This window comes from Mustela putorius, unplaced genomic scaffold (genome assembly GCF_011764305.1).
Source record: "Mustela putorius furo isolate JIRA1106 unplaced genomic scaffold, ASM1176430v1.1 tig00000508_pilon_pilon_pilon, whole genome shotgun sequence".
Lineage (NCBI taxonomy): Eukaryota > Metazoa > Chordata > Mammalia > Carnivora > Mustelidae > Mustela > Mustela putorius.
The window spans coordinates 3,487,648-3,505,298 of record NW_025421402.1 but is presented as its reverse complement, the minus strand read 5'-3'; the positions used below and the strand labels follow the sequence as shown (position 1 = coordinate 3,505,298).

At 58.0% G+C, this 17,651-nt stretch overlaps 1 protein-coding gene across 3 annotated transcripts in view; it reads right to left on the bottom strand.

Moving 5' to 3' along the window:
• The window catches only part of PPFIA4 (PTPRF interacting protein alpha 4), a 48,594-nt gene that overhangs the window by 22,400 nt on the left and 8,543 nt on the right, over nucleotides 1-17,651 (bottom strand). For all 3 annotated transcript variants that reach the window (XM_004756329.3, XM_004756333.3, XM_045081024.1), the window contains exons 2-15: nucleotides 13,941-14,560; nucleotides 10,619-10,720; nucleotides 10,098-10,262; nucleotides 9,723-9,797; nucleotides 9,404-9,493; nucleotides 8,639-8,830; nucleotides 8,187-8,333; nucleotides 7,799-7,933; nucleotides 5,657-5,740; nucleotides 5,293-5,424; nucleotides 4,932-4,994; nucleotides 4,172-4,263; nucleotides 2,012-2,120; nucleotides 239-447 (exon numbers count right to left, since the gene is read on the bottom strand). In XM_004756329.3, coding sequence (XP_004756386.1) covers nucleotides 239-447; nucleotides 2,012-2,120; nucleotides 4,172-4,263; nucleotides 4,932-4,994; nucleotides 5,293-5,424; nucleotides 5,657-5,740; nucleotides 7,799-7,933; nucleotides 8,187-8,333; nucleotides 8,639-8,830; nucleotides 9,404-9,493; nucleotides 9,723-9,797; nucleotides 10,098-10,262; nucleotides 10,619-10,720; nucleotides 13,941-14,174 — 1,829 coding nt within the window. In that variant the 5' untranslated portion in view covers nucleotides 14,175-14,560. The remainder of the gene's footprint in view (nucleotides 1-238; nucleotides 448-2,011; nucleotides 2,121-4,171; nucleotides 4,264-4,931; nucleotides 4,995-5,292; nucleotides 5,425-5,656; nucleotides 5,741-7,798; nucleotides 7,934-8,186; nucleotides 8,334-8,638; nucleotides 8,831-9,403; nucleotides 9,494-9,722; nucleotides 9,798-10,097; nucleotides 10,263-10,618; nucleotides 10,721-13,940; nucleotides 14,561-17,651) is intronic.

Genomic DNA, 17,651 nt, shown 5'->3' with positions numbered 1-17,651 from the left:
GGGAACGCAGTCTCCCCAGCCCCGGGATGGGAGATGAAGCCCGAGAAGTCAGGCTGAGCTCTCACCCCTCTTGGTCCGGCATGGGGCCTGATGCCCCGCACCGAGTCCCTAGACTAGGCACTCAGAGGTGCAGTTAGAAGAGGCAAGCAGATACACAGAGAAGTTGTCCTGCGGTGCCCCAAGCTAAAGGGACCTCTGTCCTTCAAGGCGCCCACAGGCCCTCTGCCCCAGCCCGAACCTGATCTCCTCATTGATGGCATCAAGTTGCTCCTGCAACATCATGGCCAGGGTCTGGGCGTCCGAGTGGCCGCTGGGGGAGACAACATCCACGGAGCCCACCAGACCCCCTGGCTCATCCTCGTCCACATCAGAGATCTCGGGGTCACTGTCAAAGGCAGGGGCGGCGGTGGGGGCCAGTCCCCCAGGCAGTGGAGAGGGCTCCCAGTCCTTAGCAAAGGAGGGGGGAGAGTAGTGATAAGACACACCAGGCAGCTGAGGAGTCGGCCCCTCCCCACCTATCCCAGCAGCAAAGGCTCCTCCCAGGGACCCGGGGACTCGTTAGAACTTAGAAGCGCAAAATGTCAAGCCCCACCCCAGGCTACACACAAAGTGAGTACCTGCACTTTAACTAGTTTCCCAGGTGATTTATTTGCCACTAGAGTCTAAGAAATACTACCCCCGTTCAAGGAGCCAGGTAGCAGAATGGTTAGGAACAGATTCCAGAGAGAGCCTGTCTTGCTTTGGAATCTGATTATTAGCTGTGCAACAGTGGTAGAGTTGTTTAACGTTTCTGTACCTCAGTTTGTTCATCTGTAAAATGGGGATGGTAACAGTACCTACCAGTGAGGTAGGTAATCGTGAGAACAGAGTAAGGACTTTAGCACAGTGTCTGAACAAAGTTAGCACTATGAAGGCTACCCCTTTCTACGAATACAAACTCTCTAAGAGTAATTAGATCCAGGGGACAAGAGAAGCCAAGCAGTCCTGTCTGACCGGCATCTCCCAGGGTTTCAGCACGTCTCAGGACGTACCCAGCCCCGAGAGGCGGTGGTCTCAGAAGTCACGCTACAAACATCTTCAGTGGACAAAGGCCCAGAAGAGGAAAGAGCACAGAAGGAGGCTGAGCGAGCCAGAAGAGCGGGGGGCAGGAACAGAGAGGTATACTAACCCCACCCTCTAGGACCCAGACCCACAAGTTTCCCTTAAGGCTCTTTTCTAGGCACCTGCTGTGTTCTTGTCAACAGAGAGAGGAAAGGGTGAAGGGAGAAAGAGACGCCTTCAGATTGTGACCTCATCAGAGTAGGGGTTACCTAAGGGCAAAGAGGAGTCCTCCCCCATCAGACTAGGAGCTCCCTCCTCTACCTGTATCTTGTAGTGCCTTAGAGCAAGCCGAGGCCCTGGGCCCAGGGCACAGTGTGCTTAACCATTCTGGGGTTAAGAGGGAATCCCGTTTCCCCAGATAAAAGATGAGGTCAGTCCTCTGCTATCCTTTCTTTCCTGCTCCCCCCACCCTCAACCCCCATCCCCCAGGCAGCAGGCTCAGCAAGAATGCAAAGCTGCTTCTCAGAAAACGTCAGGTGCCATCCCCAGGGCCACTTAAACCTGCCATCCCTCCCTCATCTCCCCCATAAACCACAGCTCGTGTTCCAGAAAGCCGGCCAATTCCACCTCACCCCTGCGTCTCCCTCCCTGACCACCAGAAGCACACGCTCGCACCCCAGGCACACGTGCACACGCTTCAGTAGGGCCTCAGGGACCGGCTGGCCGCCCGCCAGCCCCGACCACTTGCCCACCAGGAGGCCAAGGCGAAGGGGCACAGCTGTCGCAGCTAACAATGGCCCCAAGCCCCAGGGCTGCAGCTGTTGTCCACATGGGGCGTGGGGGTGGGCCGGGAGGGGGAGGATTTGCACCACACGCCAGCCGTCTGTGAAACTGGAGCCAGGCACGCAGCCGAACTGACCCCAAACTCCCCCAGGGGAGAGCCCTCCACACTCACCCATCCACCCCTCACCTTGGCAGACTCGTCCCGCAGGGCTGAGTAGCGGCGGTGCAGGCCTGAGGGCACGTGCGTGGCTGTGCTCAGGGCGAACCGCACATCCCCTGCGCTGCCCATGTGCGACCTTGAGTGGTTCAGGGGGAGAAAAGACCGGCCCTGAGGACTGGAAGCCCCAGCTCACACCCACTAGGGCCCAAAGAGTTAAGGGATCTCTGGCTTGGTGATGAGAAGTCTTAGCTGGCAGAGAGCTACTGTAAATGGTTTAAGGGTGGCTGTGTCAACAAGAGATTCAATTTATTCTCTGGTGACCCAGGTATCAGAATGATCCAGGCGAGAACATTCTAGGGGAGAGGCTTTCCATTTAACGGAAGAAGCACCTTCAGATGGTAAGATTTGGTTTATGATGCAACTGGTGACTTTTAAAGAGCTGAGCTCCCCATCAAAGAGGCATGCAAGCAACAGCTCTTGGGCCATCTGACAAGAATGGATTTTGCAAGGAAGGTCTCTAAAGGTCCTTTTAATCCCAAGGGATTCGTCCTCTCCCAGCAACTTCCCTTGGGTTTCCCCATAATCTAGACTGAGTTCCTGGCTGAAATTCACCCCAGGCAGACTCCCTATCCCCAGGAAGCTTGGGTGGGGGGAGGGGGGCTCCGACACTCTTATCAGAGACATGGACTAGAAAAACCACTTTCATGCCCCCTGGGTTTATTCCAACCCTAGGATTTTAGAATCCCAGTAATGAGGCTCTGGAAGGTGTGGATGCCTTCCCTAGTGACACTCCTCCCCTATGATGCCTTCCCAAGCCTTCCCGGTTTGAGGGGGCTCAGGGCAGAGGGACAGGGCAAGCCTTTAATGGATAAGGTAGTTGCAGGGAAAGGGGAGTTTCTGCTTATCCCCCCTTCTCTCTAACTCAGTCCCAATTCCGTGATAGGTCCAATCTTCCTATGGTCAATGCCAAGAATTCTCAACCATTAAGGAAAGCAATCAGAGGCAAATAGCTCAGTGTACTCGGAGTCATGAGACGTATTCATTGAGGGCTGGGGCGGGGGGGGGGGGCTCTCTTCGGAGAAACCTACGGGAAGGAAGAAGTCAGAGAAATTCCAAATACTATTCCCTCTCTCTGTTTCCTGCCTGTCTCCATATGTCCTAAACAAAAATTCCTGATGAACTTGAAGGCGGTACTTGTGTCTCTACCACCCCAGACACCCACAGGCTTCCCCTTCTTCAGGTTTAACATTCCTTTCCCTAATGCAAGCCCAACCCCTCCCCACATAGATGGGCATGTACACCTTTCCTGTCACCTCTCCTCAGGGAAACTGATCCCTATTGCCCCAACACAGCAATAGCATAACTGAAGGAAACCTCAGAGACTCCCTTCTGTGAGATACTGGTTTGGAGAGAAAACAGCCCGGACCCACAGACCTTGAGGGGCATCGCCTACTAGTGTCCTCAGTCTTTACCCTGCCTCTCCAGGCAGAGAAGTGGAGGCAGGACTAAGGTCTGAGTTCAATGCCAATTAGCTCACAGAATGTGGAGAAAAATCCAGAAGTTCCCTAAAACATGGACCTAATTCAAGCATTAGGTGAACAGCGCCACTCTCCATCTCTTACAATGTTTTCCAGGACAAGGGAGGTCACAACCATGACGTGGCATCTCAACTTCCAACCATAAGGAAGTTCTGGAGCCTCCTCACGTCAGTCCCTCGTGCTGCCTTGCTGCTCCCTGCCTGCTGTCTGAACCTAGGTGGTCCTGAACTCTGAAGCAACAATCCTCCAGAGCTCTAAAGATGGTGTCTCCAAGGAAATAGAATGAACCAGACACTCTCCATGAGAAAGTCCTGTGGGACATCAGTGAGCAGCAGGTAATTCAGCACACCCCTCTCCAGGGCATGTCCTCTGTCAAGGAATCAGGAAGCACAGCCTGTGTCCCACGGCACTGGGGAAGGAGCATCCTGTCTTTACTTGCCTCTCAGCATCCCTCAGAGGACGGGTGCTCCTTCTATGCGGCCCAAGTGAGCTAGGTGATTTTGACCAAGTTCTGGGAGCCTCAGTGTCCCACCATGGATAGGAGGAGGACCCTGAGGTCCTGGGCGCTCTTTTGGTGGGAGGAAGTCTCCTTCCTCAGGGTCCATCCAGGACCCCATCCCAGCACGCCCAGCCTCCCGCGCTCCAGTACCTGGAGTGGACGCCATCCACAAACGGCCCCCCTCGACCCTTCAGCTGGTCCACCTCTTGGCGCAGCTTCTCAATCTCTTCAGACAGGCGGCCCTGTGCCAGGCAGACCCGGGGTGGGGGTGGGACCAGGGAGGGACGGAGAGGGGAGAGAGGGACAAAGAGGACAGCAGAGTTGGGGAGAAGCAGAAGAATGTACTGCAAGTCCAAAGCCAGGGGCCCCCGGCCAGGCCCACAGATGACACCAAGAGAAGAGGTCCAACTGGAAAGTGAGCAGAAGGGTCGGCAGCGGGCAGGCAGAGGGGCAGGGCCAGGAGAGGGTCTGTCTTGGTAAGGATTCTACTAGAATAGGTCTGATGAGCCCTCACCACTACATAAATGCATGGCGGTGGAGGCTCGGCAGCCGAGGGGCGCGGGGTGCCCGCCCAGACCTCACAGACGTAGCTGAGCCAGGGCCAGTGACCAGTCCTCCCAGAATCACTGGACTCCTGCCTCACCTGGTTTGAGGCCCCATCAGATCTTTCCCTGGGCCCTGCCTCTGCTGCCCCCGCTATGCCCTAAGCTTATGGCCTCCGTTTCTTCTTTACATGTGGGTGGTGACGCATCCACCGTGAAGGGCTCTAGCGAGGATCAGCGCAATCCCGTCTGTACACAGACTAGCGTGGTGCTGGGTGGCAGAGCAGCTGCAGGAAACACAGGCGTGTTCCTTCCTCACCGCAAGCCCGGCCCTCCCAGGCTGGCGGGGCGGCCCAGCAGCTGGGTACCTTGTGATGGTGCTGCTCCTCGATCTGCCGCTGGGAGCTCTCCAGCTCCTGGATCAGCGTGTTCTGGAGGAGAACAGCTGGGAGCTAGCGACCCCGCCCTGGCTCCTCCACCCGATCTGGCTGGCGCCTTCCCCTCCCTAATCAGCCCCCCTCTCCAGGCCAGACCCCCCCCTCCTCGCCCCTCCTGCTCCTCCCTTCCCCAACCTCCCCGACGTCTGTCCACCGAGGTAGACGTCCCAGACGCGCCCCGCCCCTGACTAACCTCTTGCAGCCCAACTCCTCCCCTCGGCTCCACCCACACCCTCGCCACGCCACGCCCCGGCTTGGAAGCCCCGCCCACCAGGCCCGGGACCCACCACACCTTCTCCTCCAGGGCCGCCATTCGCTCCTTGAGGTGCAGCTGCAGGCGCTCGTTGGACTCGCTGAGCAGCCGGTCCACGGTGTCTGACAACCGCTTGTTGTGGTCCTCGTTCATCTTTTCCCGCTGGCGCACCTGCAGAACCAGCACACCTGGTCCCAGGTCACCCCAGGGCCACCCATTCCGGCCTGGTTCCAGCCCATTCACCTGTCCCGTACTCATCCTCCAGAGCCCCCCTCTCCAGCTTCCCAGGACCACCGCCCGCGGCCCCTCCCAGCTCCCACTCCTCAGGCCTGTCCACACGCCAACCTGGGAGGCTGCCCTGGGGACAAGGAGAGGGCCTGCGAGCCCAGCCCGGTGCCCTCACCCTCGCCAGCTCCTGGTTCTTCTCCTCCAGTTGCCCCTCCAGCTGCCGCAGATGCTCCTCAATGCTGCCGTGCCTTTCTTCAGCCTGGAGGTGGGCATGGGTCAGTGCATCTCCAGATCCCCTGACCTACTGCTCCGGCCCCACAGCCCACAAACCCTGTGCCAGCTCAGGGCCTCAATACCAACAAAGCCCAACCCTCCGCCTCCCCCCGTTGGAGCAGAACTCCACCATCAGTACCCTTCTTCCCAAGCCCTCTCTACTCCCTGCCAGGTGATCTCCACCCCCTGCTTCCTGCTCCTGGGCCTGCCTTAAAACAGCCCGGAGCTGGCAGCCCAATGGACTCCCCACTTCCAGAAAAAACTCCACTTGAAAGTATGAGCTGCCATAGGGGCGCCTGGGTGGCTCAGTGGGTTGAGCCTCTGCCTTTGGCTCAGGTCATGATCTCAGGGTCCTGGGATCAAGTCCCGCATCGGGCTCTTTGCTCAGCAGGGAGCCTGCTTCCCTCTCTCTCTCTCTGCCTGCCTCTCCATCTACTTGTGATTTCTCTCTTTAAATTAAATCTTTAAAAAAAAAAACAAAGAAAGTATGAGCTGCCATAAATCTCCTCCACGCCTCCAGGCAGATGGACCTGCACTTTAACATGAATGCAAGCCAGACTGCCTGGGTTCAAATCCCGGCTCCCTCTCTTCCCAGAGGTGTGATTTGGGCAAGTTACTGGACCTCTATGTGCCTGAGTTTCCTCCACTGCAAAATATGGGTAATCATAGCATCTCTGCCCATCGGATCACCATGAAGACTACATGAGATGATCCATGGCAAACACCTAGGACGCCATAAACACTCAGCAAATGCTGGCCATGGTTATAACCCGCCCAGGCAGAGGGGGTCCCCTTCCATTCCTGTGTCTCCAGAGGCGGAGATCCCATGTCTCCGCTGATAAGGTATTTCAGACTAGCACAGACCTTAGTCAGGAAACCCCTCCTTAAAGCCCCTACTATGACTCATTTGACCATATGAAGCCCTGCAGCCCATCCTGTCCGGTCTGGGAAGCTGGGAACGGGGCCAGCCCAGCATCACGTGGTGTCCTCCACCACACATCAGCCCAGCACCGCCTCCCTGGGCACAAGAAAGACCTCACACACCGCCAAGTGCAATGCTATCATCACTGAGATGATGACATGATCAAAGACATAATGATACAAATGCCTGATTAGGGAGGGAGGGACTTTTCTCAGGTTACGGAGCCGGTCGGTGGCAGAAGCAGACTTGGTCCTGGGTTGACCAACCAGCACCCAGGCTGGAGGCTCTGGCCACGGAGCCCCCAGCTGTCACACTGGCACAGCGGCCAGCCTCTATCCTCCAGAGGCTTTGGAGCCTGCTGCTTACTCAGTGCTGACTTCCTTCTCTCCAAAGCTGGTGGGAGGGTCGCTATGGGGAGCCCACGTGAGGCCCCCCCATCAGCATCCAATGGGGTGCAAACACTCAAAAAGTCTCCTGATTAGCCCACTGCACATCTAGGTCCCTGCATTTACCTAGCTCTGCCAGATCCCACGATGACTTCAGCCTGCCTACCTCTTAGAAATGATTCCTCCATAAAGTTAACTATCCATCAGGTACAAATCTATTCCCCTTTATGAATCCTCCACCTGCAGCCCTCAAGCAACCAGAGCTAGTTTCTAGATCCAGAATGCTTCCGTTTGACAAAGAAAGGTATGACCCCCCCCCTACACTCCCACTACCCCCCCCCCAACCTGCTCTGACCCAATCTCCTCCCGGATTTCATCTTTCCAGGGACCAAGCAGTCCTGATTATTCCAGTCCAGCCCCCAACGATAGCTAGTAGTGACACAATAGTGTCAACAATCATCAAAACACGTTGCATCGGCAACAGTTTCATCTACTTCTCCGTGGACTTCTGCAGCCCTTGTCCAGGGACCGTCACTTCCTTGAGGGGTGATGAGGGCAGGGACGACTCTTCCAGCAGACAGACACAGACGGTGTGTTCCTGGAGGCAGGCGGTGACGGGCCATTTCCTGGCTCCCAGCCCTGCGTGCCTCCCACTCTCTCTGCACACCACATCAGAGCTCCATAAAGCTCCGGAAGCCGAAACAGAGGCAGAGCCCTGCGCCCTGGGCCCACTTGCCTTGGTGAGAGCTGCGATCCTCTGGGCCAGTTCGGCCTCCACCTCGGGCAGCGTCTCAGCCTTGCGCATGGTCTGCTGCAGCCTCTGCTCTGCGGCCTCCAGCAGCTCCTGCAGGTGCCGGGCCTTCTCTTCACACTGGCGGGGATGGCTGGGAGTCAAGAGGGAGCCCCAAAGCCTTCCCCCTACCCCGTCCCTGCCCCGGGCCCTGCCCCAGGAGAGAGCAGGTGACAGGCCAGAGAAGCCAAGGATAACCGGGTTCTTGGCTGCCCACAAGGAGACCTGCAGGACCCCCAGGCTCCGGGGCCCCCGGGGTAGAGGTTCCAGCATCATCACCAGGACCTCCACGGTCAAGTACAATGCCCGCCCCCGCACCAGTGGGAGGAGTTACCTGGCGGTGCAGGGACTCCTTATTGGCCAGCTCATTCTCCAGTTTGTCATTGAGGTCATGGATGGACGTGGCCTCGCGCTGCGCAGCCAGGTAGCGCTTCTCGAGTGTTGTGATTCTCTCCTCCATGTCTTCCTTCTGGGCCAGAGCCTGGGGCAGGAGAGGAGGGCATGGGAGGGAAAGGCATCAGCTTCTCTCTGCCCCAATCCTGCCTGCACCTCCTCACCAAAGCCTGACTGCCTATATCCTCCCCATGCCCCCCTGCCAGTTTCTGACCTTGACCCAGCCTTCCTGCTATGCCTCCACACAGTGGACCCCACCCAGTGTTCCCTCTTAAACTCCCCAGCCCCAGCCTGGCCTCCCTCCACACCTAGGGCATTCTAGCAGCTGCCCTCCAGAGTGCTGAATGCCTGCACACTGCAACCAGGTGGGGGCAGGTGGGGGCCCGAGCTCACCTCCCGGAGGTCCCGCTGATGCTTGCTGCTCAGCTCCTCCGACTTGATGAGGTCCCGGCGGGCAGTGCCCAGATCCTCCTCAAGTTCAGCCACTGTTGCCGTCAGGGTGACCAGTCGCTCCCGAGCCTGGTTCAGCTCAAAGTTCTGCTTCTCCAGGAGCTCCTGCAGCTCCTCTACCTGGCCCGTGTCATCCTCCGGGGACAGTGAGCCGTGAGTCAGTCGTCGGGCCCAGGGTAGCCCACCCCCTTGGCCCACCCCAGGGACGGCACTCCCAGAGCAGATCCCAGCTCTGCCTCCAATGACCGTGCACACCTCTAGCAGCACCGGCCTTCCTCGGGGCCCCAGGAACTCGCGCCAGACAGAGACCAAACAAAACACCCTTGTTCTCCTGTGTCTCTTTTGAAAAACCGTAGTGTCTAGTTTTACCTGCTGTCTCAGAATCTTGTCACCCGGGAAGGGGCATGATTAGGGGAACAAAAGCTCGGGGAGAGAGAAGGGATCGGATCTGACACTGACACACACAGTGCCTTAAGGATTCCAGCACACAACAGAGTAGGCGCCTAGCTGCATGTGGGGGACACACATACAAAATCTATCGATTTCTTTACGGGTGGGGTAGGGGGAAGAAGGAAAGAGACCTGGGAATATTGGAGAAAGCCCCGAATTTCACTCAAGCGTTTGTTCTCCTGAACAAACGCAGGGTGGGGCCCTCACATCCCGTCTGGGGACAGCCCTGCCCCTGCCACGCAGTTCCCCATGACCCACCTTCCACAGGCGCTTCGGTCCCCTCTCCACGGTCCCCTCCTCTTCCACCACTCCATCGCGAACCCCGGCCCCCTGCTGCAGGGCAGACACCTGTATGGAGGGCACAGCCCCCAGGGTGGTGAGTCAAAGAGAAGAGAACTTCCGGTGTATTCCAGACCCTTCTGAGTCCCCTGCCTCCTCCCAGCCTTGCATTGGCTAAGGGTCTCCAGCCATGACCGTGGGAAGAAATCCAGTGCAGGAGTGAGTGGGGCAGAGCAGTGAACCCGCCTCAGCTACCGGGAGCTGCAGCCTACAGGTGGAGGGCGGGCGGGCGGCTCACCTGCTGGTGGGCCCCTGCCAGCTGCTCTTCCAAGGTGGTCACTCGCTCCAGGGCTGCTCGGAGCCGCTCCCGCACCTGCCCGGGGTAAGGGGAGATGGAGGAAGACACAGGGACCCCACGGGACTCCGGCTGCAGGAGCCTGGCCTTGGTCTACCAGCACTGGGGCACGAGGCAGAGAGAGGGGCCTGCCAAGAGGCCCATCTCCGAGAGGGAACGGAACACTGGACCCGGGAATAAGGCTGGTGGGATGAGGGGCTGGGGCGAAGCTCGAGGGCAGTTTTCCCTCAACATGGGGTGCAGAAACCGCAGAGGAGGGACGCGCATTGGCGAGGCCAGGTGGTGGGGTGGGCCACGCGGCAGGCCTAGGCCGGCTACCTTCTCATCCAGGGCCTTGTGGTGCTCAAACAGCGACTTGAGGGCCTTCAGCACCTCCACCTCACTGGACACCCCTGAAGGAGACTGGGCCTGGCGCTTCACCACAGTCATCCGCAGCGACCGCTCGTGGCGGGACACCAGGCACTCCAGGTGTTCCAGGAGCAACTGGTAGGGCATAGGGCAGGGCAAGAGGGAAGGCTGTGAGCAGTGCCCCGGGAGCTAGAAGCAGGACCCCCGTGACCACTGAGAAGACATGAGTAGGGCCGTGCACCCCCTTATTAAAATGTTGAAATGCTTCAGGTTGGTGAACAGCTGCTGCCCCAAGCCAGCTGCTCCAGCCTCTGTCCCAAGACCCAGACGTTCCCAGGGCCACCCTCATCTATGGGGGAGAAACCTAGGATCGACCCCAGAACATAAGACAGGAAGAGGTCAGCATGGGGCCGGGGATGTGCCTGGCCCTGGCCACGCCCTTGGTCGGAGGTTCACCCCACAACACACACACACCTGGTCACCCCACTTACCCTCGTGTTATTCCGCTCTGCTTTCAGCTCTGATATCTCTTCCTCCCTTTCTAGAAGCTGCTCCCGACACATGCTCAGCTCCCGAGTTAAGGTGGCAAATTCCTGAAAACCCCCAAGACCCCTGAGTGCTCGGGGATTTGCCCCCTAACCAGTGCCCTGCATGCCCACATCGGTGGTGGGACCTTCTCACCCACCCCTTACTTCTGGCACCTGCCCCCAGAAAAGTCCCCATCCATCCAAACCACAGTTAGCATCCGTGCCCCCAGAGGGGTCCCCATCTCTGGGTCCTCCATCCACTCCAAGTACACATTAGGGTATGAGGGGACAGAGGTGGAAAAAAGAGTGAGAAAGTCAAGGAATCTGGTCTGAGGCCCCTTCCCCCTCCAGCCAACAACATAACCCCATTATATCCTGCCCCCTAGTTTGTATTTCTGCTCAATGACTTTATCCTTTAGAAACAGATGGAGGGGAGTCTCACCTCTGGGTTGGCAAGGCAAGGTCCCGACAAAGACTGGTGGATATTAGATAAGGAAGAGAGGGGGCTTTGAAGCCAGTGCCCCCAGGGAGCTCCCTCCCACGCCCCCGCTGCCAGGGCTTTCCAAGAAACGGGTGGCCGTGAAATAAAGGGACTAAAATAAGGACCCACGTATGTGGGAGCAGGAGAGCCTGCAGACCTGCCTGGTCAGCCATGCAGCTCTAGTCCACATCCCAGGGACCCCCACTTTCTTAGTCCAGGGCTGCAACCTGGTGCCTGATGCCAGTTCACTCGCTCTGACCTTACCAAGTATCCATGCTCAAAGTGTCCCTTTGAGGAGGCCTGTCCCCACACTGTCAGGCCCAGACACACAGAGACACCTTTCCAGCCCACGCTTCTCAGTGAGGACAAGCACACAAGGGTGAGAGGCTAGCCCCGCAGTTCCAGGTCTATTGTGCCCTACTTATTCAAGCAGACATCATCTCATTCCAGAAAAGTTTTCCAAAAGGTGGCCCAAACTGTGGAGGGTCTGGGAGGGACTGAACAGCGGCTGCAGCCCTCTCCTAACTGAAGCCTCCTTCCGTCCACCAAGGACTTGTGATTGAAGGAAGAATTCCAAAGCAATCCCCTCTTATCACTCCAGCTTAGGCAACAGGGTCAAGGGCTGTGGGAAGTGGCCAAGGGACCCAGGGATGCCAGAGCCTGAGAAGCCTCAGATCTCTCCAACCTTGTTCCTTGATTATTGCCTTTCTGTCAAGGCCATGGCCAAAGGTGGCCAAATATCTCACCAGCCAGGCATGGCCCCAGTGGTGCTCCCCTCCTTTACACACACACACACCATGCACATGCACACTCAAACACATTCACTCTCACGCCCACTCACACGCATTTCACACTCACACTCACACACATCATGCACACATGCACACGTACATATACCCAGAGACGGAACTCAGCACATCTCTAGCCCCACGCCATTGCGCCACCACCGAAGGACCCGTGCTCTCCTCCCCGCCCTTCCCTGGGCTCCCCACCCGGACGGACATCTGCCTCCTCCCCAACTCTAGCCCATTGGACACACTGCTGCCAGGACAGTCTCCCAAAGCAAGGCATTGTCCACAACACAGAATATAAGCCCTGAGTATCCTGTTTTTCAAGCTTCTCTTTCATGGGCTCCTTTCATACATCATACATCACACATCAGCCCGGGTCACCTGCCATGTTCAATCACCAGCAAACTGTCTTGATTCCATACCTTTGCTCAATGGGCTACGTCCCCCTGGAAAGCCCAACTCTCTGTCACCAGGTGATGAAATCACATCTATCTTTCAAAGTCCATCTCAAAGGATACGGGTCCTGGGGACCTTTCCAGACTCCGCAGAGGAAGGCTGTCTCCCTGCCCTGAACGCTGTCTGGAATAGGGCTCAACAGCACCAGCTTAGGAACCCATCGTTCAAGCACAACTACCGTGAACATCTACCATGTACCAGGTCCTGTGATGCTCCCTGGGGACACAGTGACAAGAAAGATATAAGCCCTGCCTGCCTACAGCTCCCAGCATAGGGCTAGACTCAAATCCCAGCTCTGCCCCATTAGCTGTGTGATCTTGGACAAGTCACCTAGCGTCTCTGAAGCTCCACCTCTATCTGTAAGATAGAAGCACAAGCTTCCTCCCCTGTTGCTACGAGGATCAAATGAGCCAATGTATGTAAAGCGCTTACCACGGGTCTGCCAAAGGCAGCAACTTTTAACACTGATGCAGTTTAAACGACCGTTGGGGCCACTCTTCTCTTCCCCTACCTACCTGGTCTTCCAGTCGCTCGGCTTTCTATCTATCTCCTTTCTAGTCTGTTGGCCCCAGGGGCAGGGCCTGGCTCCTTCAATCTATGGCTTGTTCAGGGCCTCCTGAACCTTGTCCTCCTGCAGGACTCCATATCCCTCTCCATCAAGCACCACCAGACTCTGCCCCCACCAGTTCTGAGCACTGGGCAGGAGAGTCCTGTGGTCCACCTGGGTTCACCCTGATTCTTCTCCACACACGCGGGGAAACGGTGGACGTATGGCTCCTCACAGCTGCCTCCCCGGTCCAGGCAGCAATACACACACACACGCACACACACAAACACACATGCATGCACGCACGCACACACAGGCTGGGCAACTGGCTAATCTCCTCAAGCATCACCTTCCATCACTTGTGAAATAGAAATGATGGCGGTAACAGTAGCAACTTCATAGCTGCGAGCATTGAGCGAGGCCAACTGCACACGGAGTGCTTAGTACCCAGAAAACACAGAAATGGTGACTTCATTGCTAGCAATGGTGGTATTGTTGATTAAGGAGCCTAAGAGAGGTGTCAAGATACCTGGCTTCTAAATCCAGCTCTGCCTAGATTTTCTACGTCGTGCCTCTTGTTCTTTCCATCTGTGTGATAAGAGGTGGACTAGATGATCCTAAGACTTCTCCATTTCCACCCTCCGTTTCCCCACCCACCACCTCCGAGAATAGGGCACTGACGAGGCACAGGCAAGGCAGAAGCGTCTTTCCAGTCTAGGGTGCCACCTGCTGGCTGCATGGGCTCACTGCAGTGGGCAGCTATGGTTGGGTTTTCTTCCAGCATCAAATTCCATCCATTTCTCTGGGTGAAACCAATCCCAGGCCGAGGAGCTTGGAAGTGGGAAAGGACTTATGCAGGCAGATGAAGGGAAGTTAAAAAATCTGTGAATTCCATTTGTTGATATGCAAATGGTGCAGATAAACTGAGGGCCCAGAGCTCACCGGGTGCTGGGCTCTGCCAGGCTAGGGGAGAGCTGGGGATTGAGGGAGGTGCGGACCACCTGGCCTTACCTGGGGGAGGGCGGAGTTAAGGTGGCGCTGGAGCTGGTCCCGTTCATGCAGGGCATCCTGGAGCCGGCTCTGCGTGGCCGCCAAGGTCTCCTGACTCTCCCGAAGGGACTCCAGCAACTTCTCCCGCTCGTCCAGCATGTTGACCATCAGCTGCTCAAAGTTGGCGTCAGCATCGGCGCCGTGGGGGGGCCCCAGCGGGTCCCCCTCATTGATTGTGGGCATCACCTCACACATGGTGGGGGTGGGCAGGGCCTTCTCAGCGGCAGGGGATGGGACGGAGTTCACAGGGTTGACACCCAGGGCATGGGTCTCTGAGCAGGCGGCACCAGGCAAGTGGACGGGTGGGCAGGCGCTTCTCCCATGGCATCAGTTGCTCTTGCTCTGGAAGAGGCCTGGTGCCCGGGGCACCCCTGTGGACTGGAGCCAGAGGGTCAGGCTTAACCTCTCAGGGCTGGGGCTGGGTGCCCTAGGTCCCCAGACAAGCAGGCAGCAGCCGAGTGTGGCCATGACAGGCAGACAGAGCAGGGCTGGAAGAGGGCCCTCCGCTTAGGCTGAGCGCTGGAGCCTGGCCGAGTCCCAGCTGGGTCTAGCGACACCCATCGTTACTGGAAGGCAGTGGTCTGTGGAAGAAGAGGCTGCCGTGAGGACCAGCTGAGTAGAGAAGGGCATCCAGGGGTGGGGGTGGGGGCACAGGACACAGGACCTGGACCAGAAGGTGGGGGAGGAGAGCGAGGTGTTGGCGCAAGCCCCTTCTCCAGGCTTACTCACTCAGATGGCGCCTTGCTCACTTCTCCCAAGGAATGCACATGCCTGCTGCCTGCTGTAGCCTCTGCCTCTAGCTCTCCCCACCCCCAGCTGTCAGAAGTGCAGCCGCAGTGGAGTGGTTCCCCACCCACGTGGCTCACTGGCCAAATATAGAAATGATTCAGTCAGTGGCAAGGGAGCAGGCTGCCCAGAGTCCTCCTGAGACCCGGGGGTGGGAGAGAAGAGTGGGCGGATAGGGTCTCTGCCTCCACCATAGCCTTCTCCCCTGCACTTAGGCCAAGGTAAGCACAGAAGGGGTTAAAGAGCTCTTCATGGGCAGGGGTCCACTAGGGTCACAGGAAACAGGGGCAGGGCAGCTCCTACCCAGACCACTGACATAGTCTGGTTCCTCAAAAAGGCACAGGCTGGGCACAGGGGTGGCAGACAGCCCTGACCGGCTCCAGGCCCATCATTTGGAAAAGAGGCTCTGGTTCAAGTCATCCCCACTCCTGAAACCAGGCAGACAGCAGGCTGCCACTCTGAATTTGTGGCCCATCACCTCCGCGTTGGAGCAAGACCTGAATGAGGTGAAGGGACCCAGGGTCATGCGGGGGGTATGGGGTGTTGCTTTCCTGATGTGTACGGGCCCTGGCTCGTGGCTAGACATCTTCTCCTTCCGTGTAATTGTCTATGGCCATCACCAGCCAGGGCGGTTAGTGTGTGCACAGCCTGGCTCCAGGAACCCCTGGAACCTGGCACAGGGAAGCCCAGTGGTCAGAGCAAAGGAAGGTGTGCTGGGGAAGGCGGCTGCAGCTGGGGATTTCTCTGCCCAGCATGGGCTTCCAATACCCCTGCCCGCTGCTGGAAGGCCACCACTTTAGTCGGTTTTCAGAGGAAGCTGTCTCAGAGCTCCTGCTGCATGAGAAACAAGATGGGAGCAGCCAGCACAGCCCTAGGCCCAGAGGAGACACTCCATATACAGTGCTTTCCTCCCTTCCCTCCCCTCCCCATTTGGGAGACATGGGGACAGCGTCTTGCCTACCCCTTAGGTGGCCAGCATGGGCGACAGGCGGATTGGGACGGTCAGGGAAGAGATAGGAGGTGTCAGGACCCAACATGAGAAGTCAGACCCTGGGCAGCACCCAGCCTATGGCAGGGCTGAGCCCAGCAGGGCAACCATAGAAGGGCCATGCCCCTTCCACGTAAACCTGACTGTCATCTCCCTCGCCACCCCACCCCCCACCAAGTACTCGGGATCTAGGTAGAAATGGAAGAGCAAGAGGGAGGCTGGGGAGCCTCAAGCTAGAGCACAAGCTTTCAGGCTGGCCCAAGGGTGTGCCCACACACGCACATAGGCAGACACAGAAACCTGGGGACCTGGGACCTAAACATGTGGCCACACACCTGCTCTCGACACAAACTGGACACAGACACTAACCCAGGGGATCCTTTCCCTGAGCTGGACAGCCACTGTGGAGGGCAGTGTCCCAGCAAATCACAGAGGTGAAAAGTAGCCCCCTGCTCTGCACCACCCCCCACCTCAATGTCCCCGCCCCCCAGAGCAGCAGGGGGTGGACAGGACCCAGCTGCCAGCCCAGTCTTGCCAGGACTGACAACTCACTGATGCTGATAACAGCCATTCCTCCAGTTCTCCCATCCACCCTGAATGCTCTGAGCTCTGAGGCTGACAGCCACGATGCCGCCCCCCACCCCCAGACCTCTCCAAGCTCACAAGCGGCCCGGCCGTCATTCCCTCCCACGCCCTCACCCCACCCCAAGAAAAAAATGAGAGAGCACGAGGGAAGGCTAGGCTGAGGAATGGGCTCCTGGGGGCAGAATCTGCCCTTTGGAGAAGAGCCATGGTGTGCTCAGGAGCTCAGGGGCCCAGGAGCCACCTCAGCCCAACAGATCCTGAGCATCCTGCAGGGTAGTGGAGAGGAGGGAGCCCAGAGTTGGGACTCTGGACAGCGAGGCTGTGGTTCTGCCACAGATCAGCAGGATGACCTTGGGCTTGCCACCGCCTACTGAGAGTTCTGCTGTCAGATGGAACCCACGACCCTTGTTTGGCCCACTCTCCAGCGGGGAGATCACAGATAAACAGAAAGCGGCGCAGGATTGCAGGGGTGTGTGAAGGACCATCAGTGGTGTGCAAAGGCAGGCCTGTGGAAGGGGTTTGGAAGTTCTCAGGAAGGGAGAACAGACCTCAGGCCGCCCGCTGTGATGTGCTAGCTATTTGGTCCAACTTGGCCTCCCCAAATCCTTCTGGTCATTCTGGCAAAAGAGAAGCTGGCTGTGTAAGCAAGGCCCTTTCCCAGCCTCCCTCCCAGCCGGGTGCCCCTGTGCTTCCCCTTGTGAAATGGCATCGTGGAGAGCAGGCTGCGGATGAGCCCAGAGGGCACTGCCAGGCTCGATGCCCCAAGACGGCTGCCCGAGACTCCCCCACCCCAGCCACGGCCGGCGCAGCGAGGAGAGCAGAAGGGACCCCCCCCACCCCGCCCTGGTCCCGCCGGTGCAGGGAGCAGAGCAGAAGGGAGCTCGAGGGCAGCCAGGCGGGGACACCTGGCTCCTTCTGGCTCCGGGGCCGGCTTTAAATAGCGTAATTATCATCTCAGCCTCACAGAAGCCTCCTCGACTCCTGCACAATTTCTAAGTAACGCTCCCAGGTCCTGATTCTGAGGTGACAGCTACCAGCCCCCAAAGTGAGCATTTGAGGGGCTTTGCCAGCGAGGAGTGTGGGCAGGCTGTGAAACAGAGGGAGAGGGCTCCAGAGAGAGCAGGCGTGAGGGTGAGTGTGTGTGCATGTGGCGGGGGTGGGGGGGTGTCAGACCCACACCAGGTGCTGGGCTCTTCTTGCCAGAAGAGGCAAATCAGAGGCCTCTCTGGCTTCTCAAGAGTCACCCCCATCTCTTCCGCACAAACAGGACGGCTGTGCCCTGATGGACCTGATGCTCTGACCAGCCACACACA